Here is a 24,201-nt window from a genome sequence, read left to right as displayed (position 1 = left end):
TCCTCGTTGTTTCCCAAAACTGAGGCCGGGGAGGATGGGGGGAAATCTGATTTTTTAATAAAATTTTAAAATACAACAGAAAGTTAAAACCTTTAAAATGCTGTATCCTTACAAATGGAGCACATACACACCCCTAAGAAAGGCAGGCGCGCATCCGCCCGCCGCCGCTGCCGGGGGCACGGCAGCTCCGGCCCGCTCCCCTCACGCCCGCACAATGCCGCCCCCTCCCCGCCGCGCGCCGCCCCTGGGCCCGCCCCCGCCCGCCGCTCATTGGCTGCGCCGCGCCGTCAGGTGGGGCGGGCGCGGCGCTGATTGGTGGCGGCGGCGCGGGGCGGGGCGGGCGCGGCGCTGTCAGCCGGGGCGCGGCGCGGCGGGAGCCGCCGGAGGGGCGCAGGGCGCGGGCGCGGCATGGCTGGCTGAGGCGGCGGGAGGAGCCGCCGCCGCCCGGCGCCGCTCCCGGCCGCGCTCGGTGCGTGTGCGAGCGCCCGCGTCAATGAGCGAGTGCATGGCGGAGCCCCGCGCCGCACCATGAGGCGCCGGCCGAGCACCGCGCTCGCCCTGCTGTGCCTCGCCGCCCTCCTGGCCGCCGCCACCGCCGCGCTGCCCGCCAGCGCCGCGCCGCCCGCCGAGCCCGGCAGCGGCAGCGGCGGCCCCGCTGAGAGCGGCCCGGGCACGGTGCCGCCCGCACGGCCCCGTGGCACCGCCGCGCCCGCACGGGGCAGCCCGGCGCCGCCGCCGCCACCGGAGGAGGAGGCGGTGGCGGAGGAGGAGGAGGAAGAGGAGCAGGAGGAGGAGGAGGAGGCTGCGGGCGGCGGCCCCGCAGGTGAGCGGCCCGCGCGGGTCCGTGGCGAGGCGGCGTCAGCGGGGAGCGGGACGGGGCTGCGCTCCATCCTCCGCCGGGCGGACAAAGGCGCGGCCGGGGACGCGGCGGCTCCCGGGCCCCTCCGGCTGCGGCGACCCCCGCGCGGGGCGGGCGGGGGGACCCGCGGGGCCCCCGGAGCATCGCCCGGCTCGGGGCCCCCGGAGCATCGCCCGGCCCCGGGGTGCCGTGCGGAGGGGCAGCCGTGCCCATCCCGTGCCCATCCCGTGCCTTGCCCGGGCTGTTGCCGGCGCTTTTGGGTGAGCAGCGGGGCAGTGCTGGTCCTGGCAGTGGTCCCTGGCATAGCCTGAGCTCCCGGTGGGGGAGATGGAGACAGGTCCTTCCCATCGCCTTGCTCCAGACAGTGTCCGACAGGGTGGATGTTCCTCGGGCATTCCCCGATGGGACTTTGTATGTCGTGCTGCTGCACAAGCACCGAGCATCCCCCGTGCCCACCTCGCCGTGCTGGCAGCAGAGAGAGAGAGCAGGGTTGGTGATGGGGTTAGTGATGACTTGGTGCCACCAGAGCCCGTGGTCAGTGGCAGGAGGTGTATTTGCAGCTCAGTGGGTGCCGGGGTTCTCACATGGTATCTACTGGGTGTGCAAGGGCAGAAACGAGCCACCAGCTCCATCTGTGCTGGCAGTGATGTGTCTGTGTGAGGCCTCATCCTGCCCCTGTGGTGGTCGGGGCTTACACAGAGCTGAGGAAGGTGCTATGGCAACAGGAATAAATGGAATTACCAGTGTAGGGTGTAAGGAGGAGAGAGGTGATGGTGGATGGGAGGGCTGTGCTCTCAGGTGAAGCTCCTGGGTGTAGCATGCACTGACAGCACTGGTCACTCGCTGGGAGCTGGAACACTGATGCTCTTCAAAGCTGAGACTTCAGTTTACCTCTAGATTAAATAGACAAAACTATGCAGGAGTCCAAGGATGGAGCTTTGTCCACTTATTTTACAGGAGAACTTGGCTTCACTCTGCAGTTACAAAGCTTTATCTTCAGACACATGCAAATACTACAGCACAGATTCTTTCCCGTTTTGTATTTATTTTTCACTTTGCATGGAAGATGTTTGGCTTAAGTATGTTGGGCTTCCTCTGATGTGAAAGGGGCAGTCTGTTGTTCTGGTAGTGTTAGCAGTTTGAACAAGGGGATTAATCAACTTTTTTCATTTGGTTAGAAATAAAATCAACCAAAGATCTGGAGTTGCTTGTTTTTCAGACTTTAATTTGCTTTTTTCTGTTGAAGTTTCTCTCTTTGCTTTTTCTGGAAGAAACAGAATGGCTTAGGATTGCGAATTGCTGATAAAGGTAGGATGAGCTGAGTATTCTTAAAGCAAAAACAATTTCTTCTCTTGTGGCATGATCAGACAGAATGGACTGAGCAACTCAGTGCAGCACAATGCAACCCTCTGGGTGCCAACCAGGGGATCCACGTACACATCCCAAACTTCCTCCAGCACATTTCCCTCTCTGACACTTGTGTTGTGTTTGTTTCCATTGGTATCCATTAGTATCCATTGGCACTGGGTCTCCCCAGGCTTCTGCAGGCAGAGTGACAAGTGCATGAGGTGGCTGGTTTAGCTTTGGGATGCTCCCAGATTCCATGTAGGATGCTTACATAACATCCTCTATGTCTTCTGCTGTTGGAGCTGTCAGAGATGGCAGTCTGGAGAATTTAGTGCCTAATCCCTGTGCTCCCACAGGCTGCCCTCACCCCTGTGCTTCAGTTCTCACTTGGGAAAAGGGAGCATCGAGGATGAGCACTCCCCACCACCACCCTGGCTGTGCTGAGTCTGTATTGTGGAGGCCAGCATCACCCTTTGAAGTTTTAACGTGCTAATTATTAATGGCTACAGCCACTGAATCACAGAATTGCTCTCTGGTGCCTTCACACTGTGGTGATGGCCAGGGCAGGAGCACATGGGCAGATTATGTCTTCTCCAGGAGGCCAGTTTGTTATCCTGAGCGTGACAGGTTGAGATTAGCCCTGGCTGAGGGGGGATCACTGCTGTGCTCCAGGGCTGGGTGGGTTTTAGGGTCCCTGAGGGTGGGTGAGACAGCATCAGGAGGAGCTGCAGGGCTTGGCAGCATCCCCTGTGTGCTGGAGGAGCCTGGGCTGGTGTTATGGGTGGATGGTACAGCCGTGGTCTGTGTGGGAGCTGCTCTCCGTGGGTTTTGTGGGGTTTTCTGTGCTGCCCCATCTGCTGTGAATTGTGCAGAGCTTTGCACCAAAGCCAGTGGACATAATGGGCTTAGCTGAAACCCTCCGTTTGCTTTAACTCAAGCATGTTTTCAACATCACTTTTCCAACTCAGTAGGTAATTAATGCATTATGTGCTCTGTTGCATTAAACAAATGGGCCTTTTCTCATGCACATTATTAGAAAGGCTTCCCTTAATGTTCACAGCATTATCACTGATAAGAGGTTGGTGTGAGAGGCCTCAGGGTCAGTTGTTCAGAGCTATAAAATTTGAATTCTGACTTTGGTGCATTTTTCTTTCTGATTTAAGAAGCTTCATTTTTCCTCGAACTGCCTGCTTGCTCTGTTCTTGTCCTCCTCCTTTTCCCAGTTTCATGATGTTTATTTTTCTTTCCAATCCTGTGATCATGTTAAAATCCTGGATTTTGTTTTTAAGGGAAGTAAATTGCTAATCCTTGTGTTTGTGGAGACAAGCTTAGAAGTATCCCCCGCCTTATCACCAAAGCCTCTAGCACCCACTGTGGAGGCTCTGCCTCCTCCTTTTATCCCCAGCAGTCTCATTTTAAGCAGGAGCTGGAGCTTTGCTGGGGAGTCTGGCTTGGGAACAGCTTCTGCTCGAGTGGATGCTTGTGTTGGAGCAGAGATGCAGCTGCTGTGGCCAGCATGGTCCTGGTTGGACTTTCCCTGCCTGGGGAGCAAAAATCCTCAATTCCACATGGTTCTTAGGGCAGTGTTGAGTAACATGGGTCTCTCTGAAGGACATTTTGTTCTGACTCTCTTCCACCCCCATGCACAGCAGGTAGGTGGGCTGAAAATCCCAAATGTCCTTTCCCAGCCTTGCTGTGCTGGGTCAGCAGGAGAGCTGCACCCAAACTCTGGGTGTTGGTGTCTTCAGACCGTACAAAGTGTTTTAGATCCTGACAGTTGTTACCTTCTCTCCTCCCCGGTGTTCAATGCCTCACCTGCCTCCCTGGGTGACATTGGGTCTGACTCCTCACCTCTGCACCACACAGGAGGGGACAGAGAACAATTTCTGCTGCAGCCACAGGGCCGGAAATGCAGGTGGCTGGGAGCACTAACCACGGGAGGTGTCGCACGCTGCCGCGGAAATGTGGGGAAGCTGAGTCAGGGACGGCTGATGGGGCCACCTCGGGCTGGGTGCTGCTGCTCAGGTGGAGGAGGTGCAGCCAGAGCCCCTCCATGGGTGGGGGCTGCAGCTTTGTGTGGGATTAGCTGATGGGTTTAGCTTTGGAGAGGAGCCTGGCAAATCCCTGGGGGCGTTGGGATGACCTGGGTTAATTGGCTGGGCACAGGGCAGGGACAGGTTGAGGAGGGGACCGGTGAGGGCTGGCTTCATCCAGCTGGAGGGCTGGGGGGGTTTGCCTTTGTGCAGGGCATGTGGAGGAAGGTCTGTGCATCCTGATCATGCAGGAGGTGTGGTGAAGGCAGGTTTGGGGGGGTCCTCACAGCACTTACAGTGTTGTTGTACAGCAAAGACTGGTCCAAGCCATGGAGCCATCAGCAACCAGACCCTGCCTCGCTGGGGCTGTGCCCCTCGAGGGGCTGGGAGCTCTCAAATCCTGGTGGGACAGAAACAGCTGAGTTGTTAAAGGTAGTTTCAGGACCTTGTGCCATCATCAGGATCTTGTGCCATCATCAGGACCTTGTGCCATCATCCCTGTGGCCAAGAGTGGGATGGGACCATGACTGGTTCTGTCCTTGGAGCACCTTCCTGGTGCTGCCTGTTCCTCCTCTCATCCAACCATTAGATCCTTTGGAAGAAGTCTTCTCACCTGTGTGTGGGTTCACCTGCCTGAACACCTCTGCTCTGCTTCTGACCCAGTGGGGGACAAGCAGGAGGAGCCAGGGAGGGTGAGCTGGAGCTTTCCTCCTCCTCATCACTTGGGAAGGCAGCTTAAGCCTCCCTTGTTTGAGGGCTCAGGATTGTGTTCCATGTGGTTACAGAGATAACTTGTGTTCAAGGTGCTAGCAGGATTTAAATGTATTTAAAGAAATGGAAATGAAGGCATGGATGTGAAAGCTGAGGATAAGGAGGATGGTCTTGTTCCTCAGGATCAGCACGGGAGCAGCCAGTGCAGACAGAGTGCCTGTTTCAACCAAATAATAAGTTTGTATCTTTGAGCTTTAAATAGAGACATGTTGCCCAGAGCAGAAAATGTCACTCCTTTGCCTTCTTCCCTGCCTCCACACTCCCATCTGAATCATTCTTGAATCAGCTGCATCCAACTGTCCTGACTCAAGATTGAGATTCTGGGACTTAGCAATGTTCATGAAAATCAGGATATTTCCAGGAGGATCTGTAGAGCATTGAGAGTCTTGTTTGTTAACTTCTCTCTGCTGGGATTTTGCATTTTGTTTTTATTTTAAATGATAGCTGAGATTCAGCCATATCATCTGAGCTGCCACTTGGAAAATGCCACCTCTAAAATGGCACCACCACTGTGAGGTGATGTTACCTGGCTGCTGTTGGTCACACAAACACCAGCCTGTGGGGGGAGGCAAAGGTCCTGGAGCACTGAAAAGGTGGATTGTCTGGGGCTGAGTGGTGGCAGGTGTCCCAGTCCCTCTGCTGATTCCAGAGTCCCTCCAGGCCCTGTCAGAGTGGGACAGTGCTGGAGTGTCACCAAAGGGACTCTTGTGACGCAGACGGGTTTGCACAGGGTGCAAAGGTTGTGCCTGAACAGACAGCTGGGGAATGTGTGGCCAAGAGTGGGATGGGACCGTGACTGGTTCTGCCCTTGGAGCACCTTCTTGGTGCTGCCTGTTCCCCCTGAGATGCCCAGCTGTGCCAGAGGGGACAGGACCTCTGTGTCTTGGGCTACACCGAGGAGTGACCCCATCCCCAGGGGACTGTGGTCCTTGTCCCTCTCCAGTATGGCCCTGCAGGTGGCTGCAGCATCCTGGGCTCTGCCCTCCTGGTGATGGTGGGCATCGAGCCTGTCCCCAGGTCTGTCCTCACTGCTGCGGGTGACAGCATGAGGACAGGGACATCCAGGACATGCCATGCCCTGTGGCTGTGGGCACAGGAGCACAGAACAGGCTGCTCCTGAGGAGCTGAGGTCCTGGATGTGAAGTTCTGAAGTCAGGGGAAAGAGTCTGGAGGTTTTTTGACGACAGCCCTATAAACGCACAGGGCTGAGGCTCTGTGTGCTGGTGACATTTGTGGAGCTGATGCCAGCTGACTGTCAGGGAGCGCTGCTGCAGATCTGAGGTGCTCGCTGGTGCTTCCAAGAAGCAGCCCAGCTCTTCGTGGTGGTGTGAAGCATCTGCCAGCTTTGGGAATAAAGCTGTGCCAAGGCCGGGTGCTGAAGGCAGGAATCCTTTTACAGCCGTCTGCCTGGAAGGGAAGGCTCCTTCTGCTTTACCTCTGACAAGAACTTAAAAAGAATAAAGCAAAGAAATGATGTTGAGGAGCTGGATTTTTGTAAAGCACCTTGACTGCACCTGAGACTTCACTGAGCTCTTGGATGAGGATGGAGCAAAGGCTTGGACTTGCTTTGAAAGTCCTGGAAAGCCACAGGCTGGGTTGCCCTGGCAGGTGCTTCGTGTCTGAGCTCAACAGGGCTGCCTTGTGCACCACTGGGTGGGAGTGGGCCTGGAGGGACAGAGTCTGGCACTTTATAATTGGTTGGGGATATTAATGTATTTTATGAGCTAAAGGCTAGATTGCAATCCAGCCATCTGCCCTGCCTTGGGGAGTCGTGTGTCTCCAGCACCCCAGGAGAACAGAACCAGTTGCACTTCAGTCTCATTAAACTGGCTAAAACCCAGATTTCTGCTTCACAGGAAATTATTTGCTTTTTTTTTTTTAACATTTTGACTTTTGGGTTGTGTCAGACTGAAATGGTTGTTCTTGCTTTGCTTCTGCTTAAGCTTCCAGTGAGCTGAGTGTCCTGTGCCTTGAGGCTGCTCTGTAAGGTTGTTGTGCCTGGGGCTAAATCCATCCCCAGCGAGGGGCTGGGGGCTGCTGGGTCCCTGCCAGGGGGAAATGCTCCCAAAATCACAGCAGGGCTTGTCTGGAAGGGTCTTTTATTGGATTAAAGCTTGTCAGTCTGGAAGCATTTCCAACAAGGCATTCTAGACTTGGAATAATTGAACCTCATTTGTCTGGCAGAACATTTCCCCCTTATTCAATAGGAAACTTCCCGATAGTGCTGGTGCTGGCAGCTGCCATTCCTGGAGGAGCAGGGCAGGCTGTCACCTCTCCTGCCAGGGTCACTCACTCCCCGACAGCTCCATCCCTGCACGGAGGGATGCAGGGAGAATGGTCCAGCTCCTGCATCCCAGCTGGCTGCTGTCCTGGCGCTGGGGGCTGCAGCAGCTTGGCTGTCTCCTCTGGTTTTCTCTGGGCATTTACTGAAGGCAGGGAGCAGGGAGGGGGCTGCTGGATCCCTGTGGTTTCCCAGGATTTTGCCTGGAAAGAACAGCCCCTGCAAACAGTGCCGGGGCTGTCGTTGCCTGGGCACTGATGGAGCTGCCCAGAGCGGCTCTTTTGTTGGAGCTGAATTCTTCTGGACCTTCCCATGCAGAATTCCTCTCGTCCTCTGTCACCCAAGCTGCAGCAGGCTTGGGATGCCACGTAGGCTGCCAGCCCCCAGCTTTGGCAGCAGCTCTGCTCCAGCCCTTCAGGGCTTTTCTCCCCCTTATCCCGACTCTGGAAGAGATTTTTGAGGTCTGTGCTCCTCATTCACACACACAGGTCCTGTTTCAGTGAATGAGGAGCTTCCCTGAGCTGCATGAACTAATGCAAAGCTTTAGTTCGGTCTTGTGCTGCTTAAAGGATGATTTTTTTTTTTTCATTTCTGAACACCTGCTGTATGAATTAAAATTTGCCTTTTAAATGTAACCGATTCAGAGTCTGAGCATGAGCGATGGGCGTTTGCTTTTTGCCTGGAAAAAGAAAAAAGCCAAAACCTTGAAGGTTTGTTTTTTCTCATCTGGCAACTTGGCTTTAAAGCAGAGAAGCCTGAGACACTTCTTTTTTTAACAATTTTTATTTCAGTTGCCCCCTATCCTTATAAATAAGCCCCCAAAAACATGACGAGGCAAGCATCCCTGCTATATATAGCTCTGCTCCACATGCCTGTTTTAAAAATCGGGCAGCTAAATGGCTCTGCAGCCTTTCAGCTAGAGGCCTAATGACACAGGCATTTTCTGTGCATGGATGGGTGGATGTTTAAAGGCTGTTGGTGCTGAGCCTTCACCCTGAGCAGGCAGGATGGCTTCTGCAGCAGGGAGGTTTTTCCTGGACAAAGGGGACCCCTTGGCACTGCCCCAACCCTGGAGAAGGGGCTCTGGTTGGGCTACACCCTGTGGGTCACCCCTGCTCCAGCCTCTGGGGATGCTCCCAGCAGGGTCAGTCCTCCTACCTGTCCCCCACACCTTGGGGTTACCACTAGACAAGATATATTGATATTCCCCAAGTTGTTCTGATAGTTTTTTTAATAATTTATTGAGGCCGCATTAACCTTTCATTCCTTTATTTTTTTTTTCCCTCTCCTTTTTGGCATCAGCTCCCTCTAATGATGAGGCTGCTGGTAACCTTTACCCGTTTAACTGGTCGTGCCACTTCTCAGATGAATCTGCTTTATTCCTGGCAATTTATACAGCCACAGTTTTCAGGCAGCTTCACTCTATTTTGACTGACTGGCTGACTATATTAACTGATAGTGCTGCTTGGGCTGCTTTGATCCCGTATTATTTATGGAAATGATGGCACATAACTCTGTGTAGCTGATTAATGCTGCATGTATTTTTAATATGCTAGTTCTCCTGTTTGATCTGTGCTAAATGATTATTCTCTGATGTGTTCCTGGGTTCATTTTGGCTCTTTGCGAAAAGGAGATTGAAATGGACTGTTTGTTTTGTTGCCCTTTTTTTTTTTCTCCCAGTGGTCTCATCGTGGGCTGCCTTTTCAGCTTTCACAGGTCGTTTTCCCCAGCAGGGCTCTGCCTGCCACGTGGAGCACTTTACACTTTATTGCTATTAATTGGAGCACTTTGTTGGTGACATTACTCTAAATTCATCCCTGTGTGTGTAGTTGTGGGAAATTTTCAGAAGATACAAGGTGGAGCAACAACCTTTTAGGTGATGCTCAATCCTTCCTTCTGTGCAGCTGTTGAATGAGACTGTGACTGTCACCAAATGGCACTCAGGTCCAGCAACACCTGAATGAGAAGAAAACCAGTCTGAATTGGCAAGGGTGTAATTCATATTTTCTGTGGCCTGTCACAGGATGGCTGGGACTGGTTGATATTAAGATGACTTTAATTGTCAGGGATGTGTGTGCTGCACCCACAGCTTCCTCTCCTGGTGTGAGAGGTGGTGAGGCTGGGGAGGGATCTGTGGGCAAAGCTGGTGTTTCATCCCAGGAAATACCCACTGCATCCCATGGCATGTGCAGTGCTGACGTGGAGGAGGGAGGCTGGTGTCCTTCATCCCTCCTCTAAAATCCACCCCCAGCTCTAGATGTAGCTGATGGGGTGGAAACCAGGAGGCTGTTCCAGCACAACCATCTGTGAGCTAGAGGATCAGCATTTCCCCTTCCCAGGGGCCTAGTGGAAGGGAAGGAAGTTGATGATTTTTTCTTTTTAATATATGTTTTTCTCTCCTGCCTTTTGTAATAACTGCTTATTTTCATAGCACAGGCAAGGGTTGTCTCCACAGCCCTGCACGTGGTCAGATCTACCTGTTCCCTGGGCATGCTGAGTTCCAGCAATACCAGGTCTGTGAGGAGATGCTTTCATGAGCAGTGCTGTAAAACTGCAAAAACAATGTTCAAAACCTTCAAATGAAAGCTTTTCTTCCCCTCCTCTGAACAGCCCTTTTTGTCAAAATCAGCAAAAAAATCTTTCTGCAAAAGATCCCTTTTCCTTTAATGGGCTTTTCCATTGAAAACAGTTTAAAGTTGATGTTCTGTTCCTTCCCTCCAAATTTTTCAAAGTTCCTTGGGCTATGAAAACTTCAATGATTCCATTTTCCTTCCCTCTATTTAAAACAAAAAAGTACAGGTATATGTATATATTATATTTTTATTTTCTGCTAGCTAAAACTCTTACCTTTTATCACAAAGCAAACATTATAGACTGGGGTTTAGGCTGTTCTTTCTCTGCCCCAAAATAGACACACTCACTCGAGCAGTTATTTGGAGGAAAACCCAGGATGAATGCACCATGTTGGGCTCTGGGGGAGCAGCAGGGTTTTGGGATAAGGCCCCTACAAAGGCAGCTGCCTCCTCAAAACACATCTCGATGGCAGGTGTGTGACTAATGGGGCAGTGCCGCAGCTTTGGAGCGTTCCTGGCTGGGGAAAGGACACAGAGCTTGCACAATGCCCAGCTGGCAGTGCCTGTGGGGTGGGAGCAGCTATTGCCATGCCCCCTTCCCACCCCAAACTGCAGCCTGCTCGCTGGGGAGCAATTAGGAGCCCAAGGAGGATGTGCTGCAGTGGTTTGTCCAAGCTGGAAGGTGATTGGGGTTGAAGTGGAGCCTGTTGTCTCCTGCCTGGGCTGGGTTTGCTCACCTGCTGCCAACACAGGCAGTGTCTTTGCTGGAGCCTCCCCAGTTGTGCTTTGCCCTTCCTTGCTAAGACCAGTGTTTTTTTCCCAGTCTCAGTACTTGAGGACGGATCTGGGGGGGATTTGCCATGTTATCCACCTGACTTGGACATAAACACTCCCAGCACTGCTCTCCCTGTGAGCATCCATGTCACATTAAGATCTGCCCTGTGGGGTTTCCCAGCAATGCCCCCAGTTCCCAGGCAGGGCTGGGGGTGTCCCAGTTTGGGTCTGGGGAGCTGCTGGGCTGTGTGGCATGACTGTGGCTGGCTCAGTGTCCCCTGGGCCACAGGGCCAGCTGGCACAGGGAGCAGATGGGGAGGTGGAGCTGGGTGCTCAGCCAGGTTTCAGGCTATGATAAAGTGAAGTGACGTAGAAAACTAAATACCTGTTATCGGAGAAAGACAAACAGAGCCTTCACCTGCCTCCAGCCTCTCTCCCTTCAAGGGCAGGCTGCACGCCTGGCATGTCACTCCCTGGAAAAGATGTTCTCTTATTAATGTGCTTGCTTTGGCTTGGCTGTGTTCTTGAGCAATCCAAGTTTGACTCTGGATAATGAATGACAAACATTTATCTGGTCTTAACTATTTTATTCTGAGTGGTTTTTTTCCTCCTGGAAGTTTACAGTGAGTTGTTGACAGCGTGCCCTTTGACGTGGATTAGTGCTGACGCCTGGCAGTTGAATCTTCCCATCCTTTTCACATCTTAGTTGTTCCTTTTTGAGGTAGGCTTTTGTACATGTCTAATCCATTTAAAATGAAAGATAAATAACAAATGGACCAGTCTCTGAAGGGACAGTTACAAGGGTGTAGCTGACTTCTCTGTGGAAGGCAGTGAGCTCTGGGATGGATGGAATGACAGGAGAGAGCCTTCCCCCCAGCACCTCAGTTTGGTGTCAGGGGTGCCTGGAGCAGTGGCTATCCCTGATTTTTGGTTTACAAACCCCTTAAAAGCTTTCCAGGAGGTGTGTGGGTGGTGAGTTCAGGTTTATGGACTGGAGAGTTGACTCTGCTCTCTCTGCTTCACCACCCATCGTTTTGTGCTCCCTCTGAGAGGATCCCCTGTGTCCACTGTCAGGATGTACATGAACTTTATACATGGACATCACCTTTGAACTGACATCTCTCACCTGAATATCTGTAATTCCAGGTGATGTATTTATATTTTCAGTGGGTGCAATACTGGCCCTGTCAAAGTGGAGTCCCAGGGCTGTGTCAGGTACAGCAGCTCCCTGGGTTCGGTAGGGTTTTGGATGCCTCTTTGCAGGTGGGGCTCAGATCCTCCTTTCACTGTGTTGTGTTTTGTTTTGACAGAAGAGCTGGTGGAAGAGGAGGCACTGTTCCTCCTCCTGCAATACCAAAACAGTCATTATGAAGCCCTCAAAAATGAGGAAATGGTCAAGATAGAAATGTTGACAAACCTCTCCCAGCTGACCCATTGGCTGCAGAGGAAGCTCTGTGGTTTTGAGCATTTCTTTGGCTTGGGATCAGGTTTGGTTTTTGCCAGCCCCAGACTGAGTGTGCTGCTGTTGCTGAGGGTAATTCCCCTTTGGTGATGCTGGAGGTCCAGCTCTGACTCTGCACATCACTGCTTTGGTTTCAGCATCTTGGCTCAGACTTGGTGTCAGCCTAGTGCCTGAGCTGTGGGTGAGATGGGGAGTGTGGCACAGAGAACCTGACACCCTTGTGCCTGGCTATCTCCATCCTTCCCACCACGCTTTTAGGGGTTTTTCCTATTTACAGAGGATTTGGGTGTTCTGTGGGATAAGGCTGTTGCCTGTTGTACTTCCCTGCATGATCTGGTATTTATTGTGAATGTCTCAGACAATTGGCTTAGGCTTTAAGTTACTCTTTGTTTGTGGTTGCTGAACTTGTGCTGTTTAATGGAAACATTTTCCCTTGGTAGGAGAGCTATTGCTGGAAATAAATACAGGTAAATACCTCGTGGCTGAGGCAGGAGCTGGGACTGGATGGAGCTGCAGTGTCCATGCACAGTGACTCAGGAGAGAGGAATGAAAAGCTGATGTTCAGCCCTGATTGGAGTCATTCATCTGCTGCAGGGCTTGGGGCTCAAAGCAGAGATGGGGGAGGCAGGGGCTGGCAGCTGTCCCCAGAGCCCTGCAGGTGGGCTCTGCCCTGCTCTCTGTGCAGGGGGGTTTATGCTCTTTAAATTCATGGCATGGCTGCTTGCTGGAGGAAGTTTTGGAGTACAGCTGGGCTGCTCCCCCTCAGCAGATGATACTGGATCTGCTGCAGTCCCCTGTTTCCAGTGATAAGTGATGACTTTCTCCATCCAGGTGCCTTTTTCCGTGACGTGTCCTGACCCATATCAGTTCCCTCTTTGAAAGCTTGGCTTCTCCTCCATGGATTTGCCAGCAAATTTTGTCTGGCTGCAGCATCTGTGACCTGGTTTGGCAGGTGCTGGGTGAGAGCAAAGGTGTCAAACAAGTCCTGAATGTGGGAAGTTAAGCCACTTCTGTGAGCTGGAGGTAAAGGCATTACTGTGTCCTGTGCAAAGTACAGCAGGGCAATGCAAGGCTGCGTTATAAAATGAGGGAATAAAACGTAAGGAACAGGAAACTTCCCTTCCCAGCTCGGGTGACATTTTCCCTGCTCTGTCCCAGCTCTCTCCCTGCTTGCAGCACGTTGTAGCTTACAGCTCCTTGTCTGGCAGCAGTTATGGTAACTCCAAACCAGCCCATAGCACTATGTCATCATAACCTTGAAACAGGACCCAAATGGCAAAACCTGCCTGAAACCAGTTGTGATTACTCATGCTCCGTGCTATCCCTTTCCCCCGCTGGGCTTTCTGCTATGGTAATTCCACTTATTAAGCAAGGAGACAAAACACCTTTATTAAACTTGGAACCAAGCTCGGGAGCAATGAGAGGAGCAGGACTTGCTGGCTGCAGGCTGTCAAAGAGTTTTCTTCTCTTGTCTGCCTTCCTCTGCATGGCCTTTCAAGTGAGTGAGAGAGGAACAAAGATACTTTGCTGTTTGTGTTGAATAAAAGTCTGCATTTAAATGTGTTTGTTTAGAGTAGGAGAAGAATTAGGAGTGTGTATTGGGAATGAATCCTGGGATTCGTTGGGGCTTTGCTTCATCTCCAAGCTTGAAAATGCAAAGAGCTGAGAGGAGCTGGGGTCACAGCTCAGGCTCTGGAAAGCTTCTTTTTATTAACACTTTCAGTTAGTGTTTATTAACACCGTGGATAAAAGGCGCCTTTGTTAACGGGTCTGTCCCTTTGCTCCGCGGCTGGAGGAGCTGAATCTTGAAAGGAACTGCCCTGGGCACCTGCTGGAGTTACTGATGAAAGTTTTCATTCCAGATTTTCACCACAGGCTTAGACATAAAATAGCCTGAAACCCTCCAAAGCAAGTCTTCCTTCTCTTTCTCATTAAAAAAAAGGTAAAAAAAGTTGTAAAAATGCCTCTTGCTGCCTGTGTGCTGAGCCATGAACGACGGGCCCCTTTCCTGTGTGGAGAGGAGAGCATTTCATCTCACAGCAGTCTGAGCCCCTCCTTGCTCTGTCTTCTGCCTCTTGTGGGTGCCCAGAGTCTCCCTCTGAGTGCACCTCTCGGCCTGGGGAGTGATTGGAGCACTTTAAAAATCACTCCTGCATGCTTGGAGAGAGACCTGGGCCTGATGCTTGTGCTGCCCTGAAGGGGAAGGCCATCCCCAGAGGCTGTGTGTGCCCCAGAGCAGGGCTGGGCGCTGTGGCTGCTGCTCCCAGGAGATGCAGAGCACTCTGCTGGGGGAGGATGCACTTCCAAGCATTTTTATACTGAATTATGGACTGGCTGCACCATTGCTGTTAGCATCTCCTTGCTTTTGTTCTGTCTTTCCTCCTGGTGTAAGAGTGCTGTAAATGAGGGAGAAAGGAAGGATAACTTCTTACAACATGAAACCCAGGTTGGGCTGAGCTTTGGTAGCTCTGCCCGAGCTCAGTGAGGCAAACCAGCTCCCTCCATACACCAGTGAAGGACCTGGTGTGAATAAAGTGGGTTATGACAACAACAAGAAAAGCTCTGCATTTGCAGTGGCGTTGGCCATGTGTGTTTGACACTTCCGTGGGAAACTTCCCAAGAGATCCAAGCCCTGCAGCTTGTACCTGATGTACCTGCATGGAGGGAGGGAGGGAGGCTGTCCCATCCTCACCAGCTCCTCTCCCTCCTGCAGCTTTCAGCAGCTGATGGCACTGATGTGTTCATCCCACTCTGTGATTCCTGTACTGAACAGAAAATGGCTTTCCAGCAGCCTGGGCTTGGCCATTCCCTTTTGTTCTCCCAGGCAGTGAGAGCCCTGGTTTGGGTTGGCAAATCCTGCTCAGCTGCACCCACGGAGCTCTCAGGTTGGGTATGCAGTGGGTGCCCAGCACAAGCTCTGGAAGGAGGAGGTTGGAGGTCACAGCCATTCCTGCCAAAGCTGCAGCTGGCCCTGGGAGCATGAGGAGCTAATTGCAGTGACTCGGGAGAGGAGGATCTGCTGTTTCTGCAGGCAAGCTCTGGAGGGGAGAAGGCTCTGGAAGGCTGCATGCCTTGCAGCAGTGGATTTTGGTTGGAAGTAACTTAATTGTGCCAGACAAATGTGGAGGCAGGAGGCAGCTCCTGTGGCTGGGCAGATCAGCTCCTGGCAGGCTGGACAAAGCCCCTGCTCTGCTGCACCTGGGCTGGCAGGAGGGGAAGGCAGGGCTGTGCTGCTGCACCTGCTCCTGCCTGGCATCTCTGGGAGCAGCAGCAACTGGAAGTTTAGCTGCTCAGCAATGAGCAGACACTGTTAAACAAAAGGTTTGACCCTGTTCTCCCTGGTGTAGCCCAGAGGAATCCCTGGAGCCCTGCTGGGAAGGGTAGGATGTGACCAAGGGGTGTTACCCCAGCTCATCCCCCAGCTCTTCTCTGTTTCCTTGCTGGTTGTTCACACAGCACAACTTTACAGCCCAAACACAAAACAGTTGGGAAGGATGTTTCCTGCTCAGAATTTTCTCTGAAGAGCCTTAAATCTCCCATAAATTAACGTGTTCATTCATTAGTTGCAACTCCCCGAAGCACCGAGCAAAGTTTGTGAGTTTAATTACTTTTTGCAGGAGTCGGAGCACGCAGAGCCTTCAGCAGATGATTATAGTTCATATTATTCATGCAGCTCTTCATAATCCCTTTCTCTGCTGGGCCATGGTCGATAGAGACTAAAATTGGAATCTGCTCATAAATTCCCAGCCCCATCCCGAGTGAGGTGTCTTGATCTTCCAGTGAAAGCATTTTGCTGACAAAACAATTGAGTTTCCTGAGAGGTGCCACAAAGTGTGTGTGTCAGGAGGGTCTGAGTGCCAGGGTTCTGTGTGTGCTGGGGAGGTGTTTGCCAAAGTTAGTTTTCACCCTGTTTATCTCTAAACCCAGAGTTGGGCTGGCTGTGTCACACACTGGGTGGTAAAAAATACAGAGATTTTCAAACAGAAACACGGAATATTTATGTGGTTGCAGACATTTGTGGAAATATTAGTGGGATAATCTAATCAACTAAAGTAGAATGCCAACAAAACTATTTTTAAATTAATTAAAAGGCTTGGATTCATTTTTTTTTTCTTTTTTAACTGTGGAGGTTTTAATCCTCAAGTATGTATTTGGTCTATTTGAAGTTACTGTAGCTTCTTAAATCATAAACATTTTAGGGCCACATTCCTCTTTGTGCACAGTCTGCTTCGTAAGAGACCCCGGAGGGTTTGTCTGCCTGTGGAAACTTATTGTTATATAGGAATGAATAATTCCTCAGCTGCAGCTGTGTAATCCCCCCTGCACAGCTTTTCTGCCTTATAACCTGGATTTTAATGACTCCAGGAGCCCTCCTGCTTCTCCTGACATCTCCTTGTCCCATCCGTGGGAGCTGCTCAGGTGCTGTGCTCCAGCAGAGCTGTGAGCTGGGGATCTCCCAGTGCAGGAGGAATACTCAGTTAATAAGAATCCATATTTTTCTCTCTTTTTCCCCTGATGTTTACAGGGCTTTATCCTTTAGTCTCCCAAGACAGCTTTGCACCTGTGAGCCTGACTTTTGATGCAGGTTTACTGGGGAACGAGCAGGTTCAAAGCTCTCTGCACAAGTTGCTGACTTGTTTAGCATCAAAAAGGAGGAAAAAGCAACAAAATCGCTCTGTGTGGAGGAGATTGCAGGAACTCCTCAGAAACCACATGCCTGCAGGGTCCATTGCAGGTGTGGGGAAGGAATAGAAATGAGCAGTGCCAGGGAGGGGCAGCCTTTGCCTTTGGGGAGGGTCTGAGGGGCTGGGGAGGCAGGAGGGCTGTGAGCTCTGCTGGGAATGATTCTCCATCCCTTTGGAAGGGCAGGGGACTGACAGAGCTGAGGCTGAGCTGGAGTTTGGCTGAAGCCCCAAACCTGTCTGCTTCAGGCTGATGAAGAGTGCTTGTGCAGCTGCTGGTGACCCCAACAAGTGGGACCTTGGCTTTGTGCGTCTTTCCAAGCGATAAGTGAGAGATTTAATCTGATACAACATTCCTCAACAGATGTGTTTAATCGTCTAATGACATTACAAGTGATGTATATGCATTGTCTTTTCCCCCTTGTTGACCTGTAAAAGCTTTTTATGGAACAACACAAGTAACTCTGTAACACTCTTAACAGCATTAATGTGAAGGAAATTCTCTTCACCATCAGCACTGACTCTGCAGAGCCTGAAGCCTGATGGAGGCTCTAAGTGCCCACAGTGTGGTGCACTCAGTAATAAAGGGAATGCAAAAGAACAGAAGACACTCCTATATGTAAATAAATTTTTTTTGGGGTAGGCAGAGATACTCTTGCTACCACTTGGGCTTTGCATTGTAGCCTCAAGTGAGAATAAATTACAAGTCTGAGCACTTTAGTGCACCTTCATGACGCAAGAGTTGACTCTTATTTTGTGCTGAGTGCTGTCTGGATGGGAATGAGTCCTGGGACTTGGCAGAACTCCTCTCTCTGGGAAGCTACAGTGCATCAGCTCCTCTCTGGCCTGTTCTTGCAGGATCTCTTGGCCCATGGAGATGTTCCCCAGCTCCCTGGGAGGGAGCTCAGCCAGGCTGTGCCCTCTCAGATCAGCTGCAGCCGTGGGGGAAGCAGCAGGCCAAAGCCTCCTTGCACTGGGATAACTCCTCACTCAGAGCATCAGGAGAGTTGCACCCAAGTGAGGAGTGATGGAGCTGAACCCAAATTCCAGTCCAGGGCTAGACTGGACCACACTGCCATGGTGCATCAGAGATGTGGAAGAGATGGGCTGGAGCTCAGGAAATTGTTTCACAAGGGCTGGGTAGGATGGGGCATTTCCTTTTAACAGCTGGCTCATGCCTGGAACAGCACTGTCCTGACCCTCACCCCACTGCTGGGGGAGGTTTGGCACATCACTGGATTGTAATCAGGGGATGAAATGTCTTCTCAGGGGGAAGGGAAAGGGCCTGATGAGAGGCAAGGGGAAAGGCAGAGCAGTGGTGCAGCACAGCTGTGCTGTAATGAGGAGAAATTCCCAGTGGAAAGAGCAGTGTCTAACTCTTTAAGGGGGATTTGTGTGTTTGGGGGAAGAACTGGAGCTGCCACCATCCCTGGGCAGTGCAAACAGGAGAAAACAGAGCTGCCAGGCTGGTCAGAGCAAAGCTTCACCCACCCAAGAAAAGGTAGAAGATGCCAAGAGGACAGGGCATGATCCTGACTTTTCTGGACAGAGTTTCAGGACCTTTCCCATCAGAATGCTTCCTGCAGATCCCTGTATTTAACAGCCACCACTGGACCTGTCCTCTGTGAGCTTTTCCAGTCCTGCTTTGAAGCCACAGGTATTTCTGGCAGCCAGAACATCCCCTGACAATGAGTTCCACAATTTAATTACAAGGGGAAAGGAAATGACCTTGAATAGATTTTTAAACCTGCTGCCTGATCCCTTTATTCCTGTCTTGTCAGGAGTGGTGCCTGGAGAGGGATTGAAAAGGGGAAATGGGAGAGAAGGTAGGGCTTGAATTTGGGAATGAAGCCTGGGGAAGAGGGAAAACTGCTAAATTAATGTGAAAAGAAAGCCTTTCCAGGGATGGGATGCTGTTGTGTGCAGTGGTTTAAATCCAGTGGGGTATCTGGGGAGTACTTTGGGAGGTGAGGTTCTTACTGAGCTGCAGGTGCCACACTGGGGCTGCCCTCTGGCTCCCAAAAACCCAACAGTACCTCCAGGTTAGAAATATTTTGGTTTTTTCCCCTTCACCTAGTCTGGAGAACAGAAAATGTCTGTCTCCTTGGGGATGCTTTCACAGCAGGACAGTAAATGGCATCTGTGGGCCTCCACAGCTTCTTGTAACCAAAAATGTGCATCTTGGGTTTGCCAGGCTGGCTCCCAGGGAGCAGGTGAGTTCATTCAGGACTTGCACTGGTTCAGGATGTCCCCAGCTAATGTGGTTTCACAGAGACCTTCGTGCCTTTCACAGTGTTGGCTTCTTTACCCTTTGTAAATATTTCACCTGTTTTCTAAATTATTCATTCATTAAGTGGCCTGGAAAGGAGGAGGAATCATGCTTATAATATGTGTGAAGATTTAAAACACTGCAAAGCTGAAAGGATGTGGAAAAAAATAATTTGAGGATTTTTACATCAGAACAAGCCCTGTTTAAGCACTAGGAGAGGATGGGAGATGAAGGGATGTGGGTTCTTGATGGAGCTGGCACAGGCTGGGATGTTGCTGGGATTTACAGAGTTGGGGTTTGCAATGGGATGGGGTTTGGAGGCTGAGATCTTTATTAGGGGGAGCTGGCATGGAGTTTGAGGTGGCCACAGTGATGGGTCACAGGGCACCCTCAGACCTGGAGGTTCTTGGTGGTGTCAGTGCTATTTACAGCCATGGTGTGGATCCAATGCAATATAAAACATCTGTTTTTCAGTTTATTGGTAACCTATGGCTTTTGCATACTAAAAATTAATCAATTTTAGTTTGGAGATAACTGAAATTAATTATATCTCCACACAGCAGAGTGCCCCTGGCTTCCTAAATGAGGAACTTTCATTCCTCTCGACCTTCCTCTAAATAGCAACCAGTGAAGGTGAAATATTGCTTCTGAATGGAGAGGTTTGGGTTTTTTTATTTGAAGGGTAACATGGCAGTGACACACACTTTTATGGTGCCTCTGTTTTTGGACCTAAAAACATCATTAGGCTGTTAATTAATTAAAGCCTGTCAGTCCCCTCCCAAGAAAGGTGGTGGGTTTTATCTGTGATAACCATGTGCTTAGAGGGGAAGGAAAGGGAACCTTGATGGTTTAGCATTGGGAACAGGCAGAGACCAGCAGGGCTTGGAGGCCTTGGGGGGCAGGGAGCACCCTGAGATGGGGAAACTGAGGCAGAGCAGGGGTGAGTCAGGATGGCAAATGGAGAAGAGTCAGAGCCTGGACCAGTGCCTCGTCCCTGAGGGGTGTTTGCCCTTGGCTCCTTTGCTGATGGTGTTATCCCAACCTCAACACAACCCTCCAGCCATGACTGTGCAGTCTGGAGTGGGACAGCCCTGGGCTCATCCACCCTCCTCATTCCTTTGAGCTCTCAGTCAGGTGTTCTTGAAGGTTATCTTCAAAAGCAAAACACTGGCTCGAGAAAACTGAATAAAGGCTTGTAAAACCCAGGCTGTGGCCAGAAGCCAGGACAGTGTTCCCTGATTTTCTTCTGTAGTGCTCATCCTCTTTGCTGTGTTCCCTGATTTTTTTTCAGTAGTGCTCATTCTCTTTGCTGTGTTCCCTAATTTTTTTCAGTAGCACTCATCCTCTTTGCTGTGTTCCCTGATTTTTTCCTGCAGTGCTCATTCTCTTTGCTGTGTTCCCTGATTTTTTCCTGCAGTGCTCATCTCTGTGCTGTGTTCCCCGCTCCAGGGCAGGTGTTGGTTCTCAGTTCCTGTTCTGGCTGAGGACTGTTCACACCTTCTGCCACCCGGCTGCCATGGGGACAATGAAGTGTCCTTTAAATCAACCCTCAGGTTTTCACAGCCTGGTACATCCTTGTGTGAGCCTTGACCTCGATGCTGTGCCAGACAATGGAGTTCAGATTTCAGTGCTGTTTCTGGGTCTCCTGCCCTGCCCAGCCCACACAGCTCTGGGGTGTTTTGGGGCCACATCCACCTGTGAGCTGGGCTGGGTGCATTTGGGGTGGGTGGGGACCCCACCTGGGAGCACCATCCCTTCCCAAAGATCTCTGGTGCTTGGGGGAGGAATCTCCTTTTGAGAGACAACTCCTGGGTCTGTTGTGTTGTGCCTTCCACACTCTTGGGGTGATTTTGTAGCACACAGGCTCAGCTCCTGCCCCCATCACTGGCAGAACCAGGCTCCTCCAGCTTCCCAGGCAAAAAGTGCTTCTGCCAGTGTTATTTTGGATTATTGCAGCATTTCTCACTCTCTTGGGGAGCTGGCATTGCAGTGGTGTCTGTGTTGCTGTTGAATTTGGCAGCTAAGGCAGAGCCTGACCTGAACTGGGGCAATTTTGATGGGCTGGAGTGTTGGATGGAAAGCAGTGGGTGCCACAAAGTCAGAGCTCCACCGTGCCCATGGGACCATGCTCAGGCCCTGCCCCACTCTGCCCTCTCCATCCATGGTCTCAGGTGGTGGCTTTGATGCTCCTGGAGCACAGGGGATGGTCTCCCCATGGAGCAGCTCATCCCCCAGTGTGGGACCTGCCCTGTCAGTCCTCCCATGCCCTTAGAATGGACACAATGCTCGTTTTCTTTCCTTAATCAAGCCTGGCAGATCTAAAGGCACCACATCTTGAATTCTGAAAGAGAAATCTGTTTTGATGCATTTTTGACAAGCTCCAAAGTGCTTTTGCTCAACCAGTTTTCGTGGTTTCTGTTCTGGTGGCAGGGAGAAGCCCAAGTGCCCAAATCAATATGGTTCTGCTTGGATAATTGAGCTGGGAATTCAGTTTGTTATGTGAAGTGGCTGCTGAAGTGGATAATTGCAGATCTTGAGGTGTTTGTCCTATTTGATAGTTTGGATTGAAGAAAATTTAGGTGTAATTTCACAGGTGTATAGGGACAACATGGCTTCTGTGGGAATCCTATGGTGGAGTAATAAAGCTAAATTACTCACATTTCTTTGTGTGTTAGAAGAACACAGGTGACAAGGGAAAGAGCTTTAAGTCATGTTTTCTTGGGATGGGGACTTGGCCTCTCCCCTCTCCCTGAAGTGCCCTGAGTTCTGGCTCTTCTCAGGCAATAACAAACACCAGCAGTTGTGTAAAGCCCCTGATGCTTTATGCACTATTTCTGCAAATAATCCTTGTTTATAATTCAGTCTTGGCAGAAAAAGACTTTAAATTATTAAGGCACTAAATATTTTGCAATGAAAGAACAGAGATAAAGCTCTTGGCAGAAACAAATTGCCAGGGAGAAGTTGTTCTCTTCAGCGCGTTTGGGGTTTAAAGTATTACAAGAAATAACGTGTGGGGGACTGGGAATTCAGCACTTGATCAGAAGATTTGCTTCTCTGTTAAAAAAGCAGCTGTTCAGTGCATGCTTTCCAGCACCCCTGCAGATATAGTGTCCCCAAAGACCATGCTTGGGTCCCCAGAGCCATCCCCTCTCCCCACAGGACTGAGGGAGGTCTGGTTTAGGTGGCAGGTCTCTGTCCTGCCTCCAGTTCTACCACAGCTTTTAAAGTAATTTTCATGCACTTGGTGCTCTCCTGAGAGCAGATTTTCAGGGAATTGGGTGTTTCTTCTTCAGGAGTTTGTCATGTCAGTGTATGTTCTGTGGTAAATCAGGGCTCTTCCAGTGGCGTGGAATGCAGGCTCTTAGAATTAGTGATTTTGCAACCTGTTGCTGATTTTATCCTGATGTTACACAGTTATTGCTTGTCAGCTCCAGCAGCCAGACAACCATGAGGGTGTACAGGTGTGTGTATGTACATAAAGACATACAGTTGCATATAGATGTATTTTAGGTAGTTATATCCATAATCTTGCAGCTCTTCTTTGGAGAGATTTCAAGCATGAACTGTAGTGTTTAAAAGCCCAGGATGCTCCCAGTGTGGTATCATCTCAAAATTGCAAAGCAGAAATCATCCTTGCAGTGGTGATGGGGGTATGCAAAGGGAGTGGTGAGACCCTGCACTCACACAGGGTGCCCAGAGCAGCTGTGGCTGCCCCATCCCTGGAAGTGTCCAAAGGCTGGACGGGGCTTGGAGCACCCTGGGAGCTGTCCCAGCCCACAGCAGGGAGGTTGGAGTGAGATGGGCTTTATACCCCCTTCCACCCCAAACCAGTCAGCAGTTGTGAGATTTCTGTGTTTCTGTTTCCTTGCAGGAGCCCTGTGCAACTGCAGCTCGGTGGGCAGCGCTGGATGCAACCGCACGACGGGGCAGTGCCTGTGCCTGGCTGGCTACGAGGGGCCAGGCTGCCACAGCTGTGCCCAGGGCTTCTTCCCCGAGCAGGGGGGCCAGCAGTGCCTGCCCTGTGCCTGCAGCCCTGCAGGAGCCACCAGTGACCAGTGTGACCAGTGAGTAATGCCGGGGGTTTGGTGTGATTTGGTTTTGGGAGGAGCGGGTCTTGTCGTCTGTGCTGGTGTTTTAAAGGAAAAAGATAAGCAGGAGGGAAGTTGGTGTTATAAAAATTCATGAAGATGATTCTTCCTCTTTCAAGAGCTGAATTATAAAAATATCTGTGGCTGTGGCAAAAGCCCTGGCAGTCCCCAGGGGAGCTGACTTGTGTTTTGGAGTGGCGTGGAAGCAGAACCTCTCTAATGCCTGGTGCATCTGTTAGTCCCTGTTGGGCAGGGCTGCCTTCACCACCTCAGCTGGGAGGGCAGAGGAGGCTGGGGTGGAGCAGGGGGCTTTGCAGAGGTTCATTTTCCAAAGGGAGAGGTTTTATGCCAGAGGCAGGCAAAGCTTTGTGCTCTGCCCTTGCTGAGCACTGGTGTGGAAGCTGTGGCCCGACAGCAGAGTCGGCTCCTGCCTTGCCTGGTGTTTACAGCCACCAGAGCTGATGCTTGGAGCTCTTGTATAATGAATGTGTTCCTCTTCATTTCACCTCACCCACCCTCACATCTTGCCTTGTAAAAGCTGGCACGCAATTATTTCCCAAGCAGTGATCTGTCAGCCATTAGGGATCTGTGCCTGGGCTGAGGGATCCCAACTCCTGAGATCAGCCTGAGCAGCAGCCTGGCCCACTGGGTCTCCATGGGCAAGTCTCAAAGTCTCTCCTTGGAGGAGACCTCAACAACCACCCTGCAGCAGCTTCCAGCCTTCCCAGGCTCCTGCTGCCTTATTGTCTTCTAGGGCTGGGTCTGGGCTCAGCGTGTGTTGAACACCTGCAGCTCCCTGCCAGGGCAGGGGCTGAGTCAGAGTCAAAATGCTCTGCAGGGACATGCTGCCTGTAATTATTTTATGCATTATCTTTTCCCAAACACCCAAACCCTCTGTTGATGTCCTTCCTTTTTGTTTCTATGCTGCATTTTTCTGCTTGCATAAGCTCTGACAATTCAGAACTTAAAAGTAGCACTCCAGCTGAGGAGAGTGACCTTCTTACTAAAAGAGGTGATTCTTGGGGGTGGAAAGAATGAAGTTTTTCCACTTTTTTTTTTGGT

The 24,201-nt window shown here is 51.1% G+C and overlaps 1 protein-coding gene across 1 annotated transcript in view; it reads left to right on the top strand.

Annotated features, from left to right (window-relative positions):
* The first annotated feature begins 528 nt into the window (after positions 1-528).
* MEGF9 (multiple EGF like domains 9) overlaps positions 529-24,201 on the top strand; it is a 47,492-nt gene continuing 23,819 nt past the window's right edge. The window contains exons 1-2 of the mRNA XM_033077838.2: positions 529-823; positions 22,923-23,115. Of these exons, the coding sequence (XP_032933729.1) occupies positions 529-823; positions 22,923-23,115 (488 nt within the window). The remainder of the gene's footprint in view (positions 824-22,922; positions 23,116-24,201) is intronic.

This window comes from Catharus ustulatus, chromosome 21 (assembly GCF_009819885.2).
Source record: "Catharus ustulatus isolate bCatUst1 chromosome 21, bCatUst1.pri.v2, whole genome shotgun sequence".
NCBI classification, from domain to species: domain Eukaryota; kingdom Metazoa; phylum Chordata; class Aves; order Passeriformes; family Turdidae; genus Catharus; species Catharus ustulatus.
Note: the sequence above shows the minus strand (reverse complement) of the source record. Positions and strands in the feature narration are given on the sequence as shown.